Source organism: Chiloscyllium punctatum, chromosome 24 (assembly GCF_047496795.1).
Source record: "Chiloscyllium punctatum isolate Juve2018m chromosome 24, sChiPun1.3, whole genome shotgun sequence".
Classification (NCBI taxonomy): domain Eukaryota; kingdom Metazoa; phylum Chordata; class Chondrichthyes; order Orectolobiformes; family Hemiscylliidae; genus Chiloscyllium; species Chiloscyllium punctatum.
In genome coordinates, this window is record NC_092762.1 from 75,936,351 (window position 1) to 75,946,790 (window position 10,440).

The 10,440-nt window shown below is 41.8% G+C and overlaps 1 protein-coding gene across 2 annotated transcripts in view; it reads right to left on the reverse strand.

Moving 5' to 3' along the window:
- Positions 1-7,342, reverse strand: part of LOC140494707 (TLE family member 5-like) — a 122,107-nt gene extending 114,765 nt beyond the window's left edge. The window contains exon 1 of one of the 2 annotated variants that reach the window (XM_072594219.1): positions 6,758-7,342. In XM_072594219.1, the coding sequence (XP_072450320.1) occupies positions 6,758-6,781 (24 nt within the window). In that variant the 5' untranslated portion in view covers positions 6,782-7,342. The remainder of the gene's footprint in view (positions 1-6,757) is intronic. The other variant, XM_072594217.1, reaches the window with a different exon arrangement.
- Between the last annotated feature and the right edge of the window lie 3,098 nt (positions 7,343-10,440).

A 10,440-nucleotide genomic window follows, 5' to 3' on the forward strand; every position in this document is an offset into this window, starting at 1 on the left:
CATGGATGAGAAGAGGTCAGTGTTTGATACAAACCATACTACCCACGTGCATCTGATATTCATCTCAACTTTGCACTCTAAAATAGCCTGATGCATTTGTGGCATTGCATGTGAAAACAACAAAACTTGATAATCCAAATTCAGTATTGCAACAGGCCTTTCACACAGGGAAATGAACAGCAGTAAACAAATGACGAACAGAAAGGGACAGTTATATATACAGTATTGAAAGGTTAAGAATCTCACAACACCAGGTTATAGTCAAACAGGTTTAATTGGAAGCACTAGCTTTCGGAGCATCGCTCCTTCATCAGGTGGTTTGAGCAGCGCTCCGAAAGCTAGTGCTTCAAATTAAACCTGTTGGACTATAACCTGGTGTGTGATTTTTAACTTTGTACACCCTAGTCCAACACCAGCATCTCCAAATCGTATTTAAAAGGTGAGATGGATAGATTTTTAAACAATAGGGGAAATCAAGAAATATATGAGGAAAGGGCAGGAATGTGGATGAGAGGAAAATGTTGAAAACATCCATGATCCTACTGAAAAATATCGCAAGCTTAAAGGGCTGAATGGACTACTGCTGTTCACACTCCTTATGCTGCTGTAGGGAAAAAAAGGAACACTGACATTGTAAAAGTTTTCCAACATAACTACCATGCAAACACACTTCGGTCTAACCCCTTGCATGTAGCTTTTGATGCACTCAGTAAATTGAAGTGGGAGCTACAATAAGGCCTCTCGCATAATATTATCCTGTATTGATCTGACCCTTCAGTACTGTCAAAACAAAATGATTACCAGGACTTATCAAACTGGTGAATAATGCATCAAAATATCAACTTTTGAATGCAATCATGAAAAGTTTTGATTTGGAGATGCCGGTGTTGGACCGGGGTGTACAACGTTAAAAATCACACAACACCAAGTTATAGCCCAACAGATTGATTTGGAAGCACTAGCTTTTGAGGCACTGCCTTTTTGTCAGGTAGTTGTACATCCTAAAAAAAAAATGCAACTTTTAGGATGTATCTTTGTTTAATATATTATAACTACATGACACTGTAACCCTTTTGCCATAAATGCTGTCTCTTCTGGTCCTGTTCCACAACCAACTGGTCAGTCTGGTGTACTGTGATTTTTAACTATGAAAATTTTGAACAACTTCCAAAAAGTAAGTTTCAAAGTCACCATCTCATTTATGCCACAGAAAGTAGCTGCATCAATAGCACAAATCGAATCTACAGAACATGGTTTGACATTTATCAAACAGCATTAAAGCATCTTCTCGATGCTTGAACTGCAGTTGGAAAACAATACCTCAGTACTTCACAAGGAATCACCATGGCTCAATAGGTTTAACAGAAAAGAGTCATGATGCTCATGGCCACTTTAAATCTCAGCCCAAAGCTAACCTGCCTTCAAGAAGTCTGCACCTTCACCTCACCAGTATTCAGGTAAGAAGAACAACAGATTTACTAATAATCATGGCGGCATCATGAGCAACTATCGAGAGATCCATCAACTGATTTGCTCTTTCCACTTCTGGATTGATGGAGAATGTCCAACAATTGAACAATAGTGTTGTTCGGATCTAGTGAGCTTCACACAGACTAAACAAAGGCATATATTGGAAACAATATGCTTCTGTGCTATTACAAACAAACTACTGAAAAGTGGTTTGAGATAGAAACAGAACCAACATCAAGTCCAGTCTGACTCTTCGTGAAGTCACATTGGACTGGAAATGTTAACTCTCTTTCTCCACAGATGCTGAAGTTCACCAGCACTTCCTGGTTGTGTTTCACATTTCCATCAAAAGTATTTTGTTTGGATGTTATTGCTTCTCTGGTCCATAGCCCCTGCCATGTTTGATTAGCTCAAATTGTGACACGAGGCTATGCTGGTTTACAAGTATCAGTTTACCATTTGTGTCTTATCCAAAATAAAAGGTCTTCACTGATGATGGATGTTGTCGCAGCTAAACCAAACCTAGTTGCTTTCCAGAAGGTCAGCAGATAGCGATCAAAAATAAGGACCATCCCAGGCATTTCAGCCTCTCCCTCCAAGGGCCATAGACAGCCAAGTGTAACACTCCTGTCACAGCCACAGAGGAGATAGGTACACTGGAAACTGCACCTGGAACTATCTTGGTCAATATGGTATTGCACTGATCAATGAACAAAATCTGCAACATTTCCTTGTTTCTGTGCTGGCACATAATGGAAGTCGGTTGGATGCAAGCCTGTGATGTGCTGTGTCGACTGGGAATGAGTTGTTGTTGGCTTTCACAGCACTGAACTGGCTGGGACCAAGTCCAACTTTGCACATGTGGGGTGACAGGAGACCTGCACCTCGGCTGAAGCTGCTGCATTAGAACCACTCTGGAATGCAAAGCCCAGCTAGAGATTTAAACCTTTCATTTTATTGGCATTTGATCAGTGCCAATAACCACTCGGTCCAATTTGCGTTCCATGTGTGCTGCCAGTTCATTTCAAAGAGCATAGAGGGAAGATCAAACCAATTCAAAGACTGATCTTAAAGTATAGTTTTTAATGTCAAAAGTGATATTTCATAGTTTGACACTAAAAAATTAAACTCAAACCCAGAGTCTTACATGCACTCTCTCAAAACAGAAGCTGTTGTTAATCTAAAGCTTCACACTATAGAATTGCACTACATTCATTCCAGAACTGATTGCCACCGATTCTGCATACTCAAAAAGATGAAGTTTCCTGTTCGTCAGCATTGAATTCTGCACAATTGCATAAAACCTTCTGCCCACACATATCTAGATGAAATATTTGAGGTACAGCAGTGAGATTATAAAACAGAGTCAATGAGGTGGGAGGAGTTATGGTGTTAAGTGTCTATTGTAGAATGGGAGCTGCAACATAAAATGCAAGATGTTTCAGGACACAGTACTATGAAATGTTACCAATCCCTACAGTATTCGTGCTACTCATGATCGGGTGTGACAATGAGCAGCCAGGTTGTCACACCAGCCTCTCTGCAACATGTCAATAGGCAGCTGAGATCCCCCAGTCCACTCCACATAAAACTGGATACAACAGCTCCACTTGCAAATTCACATACAAAGGCTACAATTTAGGCCCTGAAGTAACAGACAGGTGAACAACTAAATGATTGCTTACGCCACAAACCGACCAGGGGGTGCTTTGAAAGCTGAATGGTCACAGGATGATATCAGACAGCCATAGGGGAAAAACACCTACCTAGTTTTGTAGAATACAAGCATTAATTGGTCTTCAACATGAGCAAAGGTGAAAATTTCAGGAAAAATTGCACTCCTTTATGCACAAAACAAAGCTGATATTTCAATATTGCGCCTTGAAACCCAAGAATATTCTTCTGACAGCAATGGCTCAAATACTAGCACTACCACCAAGACACAACTTTCAGGTGAGGCAAAAGTGAGGACTGCAGATCAGAGTCTAGATTAGAGTGGTGCTGGAAAAGCACAGCCGGTCAGGCATCATCTGAGGAGCAGGAAAATCAACGTTTCAGGCAAAAGCCCTTAAACGTTCAGGAGAGCATAAGCACTAAATATTGACAAGCTGCTCAAACAAAGCACATTCAAATCTTGTGTTCTCACCTAGTTTATATTCCTTACTGGGTAAAGATCCACAATCACCTGGTCATTTTTCCTTTCCTCTCCCAAAACCTGGAGCCCCAATCACTGAAAGATTCCAACTCTTCAACAACTGCCTTAACTGAGATGAAAGACACTCCAGTCACTGATAAATTCAACTCATTATTTATGTATTTGCCTCAAAGCCAATGACCTCTGCTTGCAGTGTGTAAAAAGCACCTGTTTTGGCAAAGTCAAAACAATTCTTTCCCAAATCATTCTCAAAACAAAATCTTCACACAATTCGTGGATACACAATTTGACTTTTACCAGCAAGCCTCTCAGGTGGTGTCCTAGGCCAGAAGGGCAACCAGAATATCCTTTTCCCACCCACAAACCCTGCCTCGAGAACGTGCATTGCTTCACAATGAATGCTGCAGTGAACAGTACAGTTAAACGCCATTCAAGAAACATACCTATTGATCGGGAGAATATTCCAGTCAGTATGGCTCATTGCATTTTTACATTAACAGCTTGACACATGCAGCATTTTCCATCTCACGTGGGAAAGAGGCAAACAAAAAAAAAACAAGCAACCAGTCTGATGGAAACCTTCCAATCAACTTCGACCAGCGGAATGTTCAAAGCTGCCACACAGTGATAATCCAGCATCACTTCCATGTGATGCATCTGTAAATTGTATTATAGCATGACACAACTGAGAAGATTTAAAGTGTGTGCATGTCTTGTGTGGGGGGTGGGTGGAATGAAGAGATATTAATACGGTTCCAAAAAACCTTGCTAGTTGGATTATCTGGAGTTGCACAACAGACTTGTGCTGATTTTAATTGCCCTGGTAAACTCCTTCCAGATCTTTTCTGGAAGATTACAGGTTTCTCAGTCTGAACTGAACTGTCTGATCTCGAGCTAGATGGGTAGAAGGGTGCTAATTGGCCTCAGTGCCCCTGGAAGGAGGGAACTAGCCAGGGATCCCATTCTCAATTGCAAGTTAAATGACCTTTGCACATGGGTCACACTGGCCGAGGCTAGGATCAATATCATGACTGCAATATCATCCACGGGTGAATAGACTGCTGACACACACTGTCAATACCCCACTTGAACCTTGCACCCATGGAATAGCAAAGCAGCAAGGAACTAACCCACTGGCTAGTGGAAACATGTTCTTCCCTTTCCCTACCTAACACCCTGGAGAACTGGCAAGACTTGATTGCCAAAATCTACACCTTGCTTTCTCAGACAGGATTTACCAGTAGGTGGTCAAATGTTCAGCTCAGGTCCACTTAGGTGAATAGATGTTTGGGCAAAGGGGTTTGACAATGTTTGGAAGCTTGTTCTGTCATCCAGTAATGAAGGCCACATACTGGTTTGAATGTACCATTTAGCTTTACAAATGATCATTTCTAAGCTGGCTCTCTGATCTGGCTCAATCAAAACATCTGTATCCCCAAAGCTGGAACTAAACACTGCCAATATTCCCATTCTGGAGGGCTCCTATTGAAAAGGTAGGAAGTGTCAATACTGGATGTGGATGGATCCAACTAAGACAGCTCTTTAACCCTGAGTAAGCAAAGATTGCTGGTATTCATAGTCTTCATCCAGGGTACACATTACTAATCATGGAAATTCAAATCAGCATGCAGCAGTATCCTCAGAACAGACAGAGAAGTACTTTTTCACCTCCTAAACTGGAAGGGTGGCAGGAAGTAGAAATCAAGGAGGACCACACCCAGCCAATAGCACCTCCTGGTGACTGAATCATGAACAGCATTGATAATAAGCATAGGTTAGATACTTCCACATAGTTCATGGGTAACTGCAAATGCCAGAGGCTTATGGCAAAAGGGAACCACCACCTTCTGGTCCTCACAGACGCCTCTCTCGCACTTAGAGAGTAGATCTGTTGCCCTGCGTGGATCTCATTCATTCATCATAAGGTGGTGCCAAAACCAAACATCCATTAGAAGGGGTGGACTATTGACTGAAGTTCCACTGCCAGATCATTCCATATCCCTGACTAGTAAATAGAGAGTTTTTGGCCAACTATAGAATTACCCAAGCAAAAACAACAGTGCCCGGATTGAACATCTCCACTCACACAGAGAGAATGAGTTGTGAGTAAAAGATTACGCAGAGACGTGTAGACTGATACCCCAGCATACGTCAGCACTTCCAAAAGGTGAGGCGAGAAAATTAGAGCAAGTACAATTCGATAGATTAAGTGTTGTGCGTATAGAGTATTTTTTTAAAAAATAGTCCTTCCACCCAATTTCATTGTCACTCATACTGCTCGTGGGCACCGGGAAAAGGCGAACCGGGCAAGAACACCAAATAGAGATTGCACTAAGAAACCTTTCTGATCCAGTGCTCTCTGATCAGTCGGGAGTGAGCTGGATTTTGAGCAGCATCGGTTGAGGGACGATTTATAATTGAAGCCTGTAAAATGTTGCAAACACAAAATGGAAACTGGATGTGATCTAAAAATAGGTTAAAGGTCATTTCTAAGAGTAACGCAACTCATGGCTAACCCGAAGTGGCCTTAAAAAAAACTTCTGCGCATCAAAAAAAAATGAGAATCATATTGTGTACACAATCCCACCTCCATGTTTAATTCCACAAATTGAGACATTATATTTGCAAACAAATAGCCGATGTATTTTGTTTTGCAGTATGCGCAAAGAAACAGTTAATTCAAACGTTACTAAGGCCCACGTACAGATTAAAATGTAGTGGCAATGACAAACCAGAAACAAAAGATGCCAAGGCTAGTGCCAGGGCATTATACAAACAAAACAAGGTACGTGCACATTCCCCTTTTAAAATTATAGCAGGAAGCTTGCAGCTTAATGCTATCGAACTTATTTTTTTAAACGGTCAGGGATCGAAATAAAATGAAATGTTTTCAGCTAAACCTCAATTTAATAATGAAATAAAGAAGTGAACAGAAACCAATGTTTGATTTAAAACACACACCTAGGGAATGATAAGTACAGCTTGCAAAGGCTCGGGAAACTGCAGCGAGGGTCACTCAGGCAGCATTCAGAGCCGGGGTCAGTTTCACTTCAGTATTTTCGGTTACGGGGGTGGGGTGAAATTAACTCGCTGAAATTGAAACGTGCGCTCCAGACACACGAAGTCACTTACCGACTGCCTGGCTTGCGGATACATCGCCCCCTTTCTTCTCCCCCCTCTCTCTCTTGCAAACGTAGGTTTTCCCCCAATTTCTTTTGAAATGAAACAGCCTCCCTTGAAATTCCAAGAACAAAACACACAAGGGGAAAAAAAAATCCTGCGTACGGACGGAGGGTAAAACAAAGCCAGATGAGCTGTTTCCGCCGACACTTTCCGCACGGATTTTGGTTGCGTCTGGGATTTATTTTGTATCTTTCATAATGCAGTCACGATACATTGTACCCCGTCGGTTTGTTTTCTTCAAAAGACGGCGATGATATGAGTCGCTGTGTTTAGCGCTGAGACATCTCGGTGCATTGCTCAGTCTGCATCCTTTTTTGCTTAATCCCTCCTTGCTTTGTTTTTTTTTAACCCCCTCCCCACCACCTTCCTTCCTTCCTTCCTTCCTTCTCCCTGACTTTTATATTCTTTCAAGGGGGAGGGAGATGAGACTGTCTTTGTTGCCTTCTGTTTTCTCTGCCTCCGTCCTCCTCTGTTGGGATACAAATGTTGCCGAACGCAACAGCGGGGCGACACTGTAACAAATTGACCGAAGGCGAGAATGTAACGTCGGAACGCCAGCCCCCATAGGGCGGAATGAGTGAGAGACTCGCCATGTGATGCGGAAGTGGAGCCGCTACCCAGGGCCATTTTTAATCATTTACCCCTAACATTTTCTTTTTCAGAAAAAAAACACATCTCCTCTGAAAAAGTCTCCCATTAAACGCAGTGTATTCTTCCACATTTTAATCCATTCCCTGGAAAAAAAATGTATGTTCTCCCCCCTCAATTCATTTGCAGATGTCATTATTTTGTCAGTCTTGCTTCATAAATGGTAGAGGGGGTGTTTACATTTTAAATATATATATATATATATATTTCACGCAAATTGTGTGTGATTTGGGACGTGGATATAACATTCAGTATTGCCAGGATATATGCAAAAATAGCGGATAACCCAGAGAGAGAAGTGAGCAGCCTCGTGGAAGGTTTAAGACCACATCAATCAGGGCGGCTTATTTTCTGTCGGTAATCCCACCCATTATGTTTGCTAGATTTCACTTCGCCAACGCCACATTGTCAGGACAGACGGTGTCAACACATGCTAATGTGGGGGAGGGATATCTCAGTTTGTTTAACAGGTTCCAAATTAGCCTCATACTGTCCCGGAGCTGTCTCCCGCGTGGGCGGAAACGACTGCTCCACTCACGGAAGGCACAGAGAGAAAGAGAGACGAAGGGGTGGATAGGGGAGTGGCTTAGACAGAGGCTGAAAGATGCGTCGAATACCGAACAGAATTAAATTAGGCACGAGTTAATTATATAGGTCAGAAATGAGTGCAAAGTAAGACTTGTCCTCATCAAAGCACGGGGTCAGGAGGAGATTATCCAGACCCGAGAGCTTGCTTCAACATGCAATTCACTCAACTCACCTATCTTGGCTCCAAATCCCTGATTTCATTTAGAAAAAATCCTTTGATCTCAAATTTGATCATTTCAATTGACACCCAGCAGTCTTTTGGAGAGAGATCAGCAGATTTCAGTGTTTGAGGTAAAAACAATAACTGCAGATGCTGGAAACCAAATTCTGGATTAGTGGTGGAAGAGCACAGCAGTTCAGGCAGCATCCAGGCAGCTGTTGGATGCTGCCTGAACTGTTGTGCTCTTCCAGCACCACTAATCCAGATTTCACTGTTTCCCGATTTCGTCCCTATATGCCTTTTTCAATGTATCTACTCTAGTGAATATATTGAACTGAAAACAAAAATTGCTGGAGATCACGGCAGGTCAGGCAGCATCCACAGAGAGAAAGCAAGCGAGAGTCATCTGGACTCATTTTTTGTTCTCAGTACAGATTCCAGCATCTGCAGTAATTTGCTCCTACTAGTGAATCTCTAATAGTTTTAAATACCTCATTTAGCTCACCCTTCAACTTGTGAAAGTCGTTGAAAGAGAAATCAAGGTTTTGCAATTCATAACTTCATCCTTAATGACTGTTATCATTCACTGCACATCTTTCAATGCAGTTACAGGAAAAACAAGCAAAAAAATGCCTTTAATGCTTTTGTTTTGATAATTCAAACTTTGTGTCCTTTAAGTTGATTCTTAATACCTCAGTATTCCACACACACCAAGTCCCACCACTTTGGATAAAGACGCAAACGATTCAGGCTGATACTTCAATGTGGTGTAGAGGGAGTGTGACATTATTAGATTTCTGTCTTTCAGAAAAGAAGTTGAACGATCTTTCTCTCTGGGATGAATGTAAAAATTCCCAATCGAAGAAGAGCTGTCAAGTTGGTCCTATTAATCACTCAACCGATTTTTTTGTCCTAATTTCATTATTGCTTGTGAGATCTTCTTGTTTGCAAATTCATAGAATCCCAACAGTGTGGAAACAGGCCCAGCAAGCTCTCACTGACCCTCTGAAGAGTAACCCACCCAGTTACCTACACATCCCTGAACGCTATGGGCAATTTAGCATGGCCAATTCACCTGACCTGCACATCTTTGGATTTTGGGAAGAAACCGGAGCACCCGGAGGAAACCCACGCAGGCACGGGGAGGATGTGCAAACTCCATGCAGTCGCCCGAGGTTGGAATCAAACCCGGGTCCCTGGCACTGTGAGGCAGCAGTGCTAACCACTGAGCCACCATGCTGCATTTCTAACATTCGTTTCAATAAAGTTTTTGTCATTGTGTCGCCATAGTCTTGCCAGACCATAGGGGCTGCTCTCATTTGAGAGAATTGACTGTGGTGATTTAACCTAAGGGCCAGCAGATCTTGGGCAAGGGAAGAGGTTGAGAAGGAGAGTCCTTCGTGGTAACTTCAAACCGGTGATAGGAGTTGAACTCACACCATTGTCATCACACTGCTCGGTCAACCAACAATCAAGGTAACTAAGCTAAACCAATTCCCTCAATAAAGTATTTCATTGGTTGTACAGCGCTTGTAGACATCGCAAAGTTGATAGCCTTATACGTCTTGTCTTTCGATACAAAATGAGAAATATGACTTTATCTTCTTAGTGAGATCAAAGTTCAATGAGTTTATAATAGTGTGAACCTGAGCTAAGCTTACTGCCTTGTAATTATTCCAATATATCTCATTTTATTATACTCGTGCCTTTCATGTATTGATGTAGCTATGTCCAACTGCTGCTAGTATGGTGGGCTGCTGCATAAACAGGCACAATGTCATGAAATGGTTATGGCTGATATTGCCAATGTGGCAAGATGGATCCAAAGTGCAATCAGAATGCCTGCATTTTTATCCTGAAATTGAATTTGATTACTGGAACTTGATCAATGAATCAGAAATTCAACATGCTGGGTTTTTTTTTGATGTCTTACGGTTCTTTATGTTTATGGCATTGGATCGGGGAGACGTTCTTTTGGAAACTAATGGGATTCAAATGGCACAGACACTTAAATTAATCAGAAAGAACACTCATAGATACAAAGAAAAGATAAAGACTGCAAATTTTGATTTGTTTTTGTGTTTGTTTTGTTGGGGATGGGTACCATGGAAGATATTACTGTCCAGAATCCCGCACGTTGATATGCAGTGACAATGACAGTTAAGGCTAAGGTGCAACTTATCAATGTATTTTGAAATTCATTTCCTTCCCATTACATTCTCATTACAGTATATTG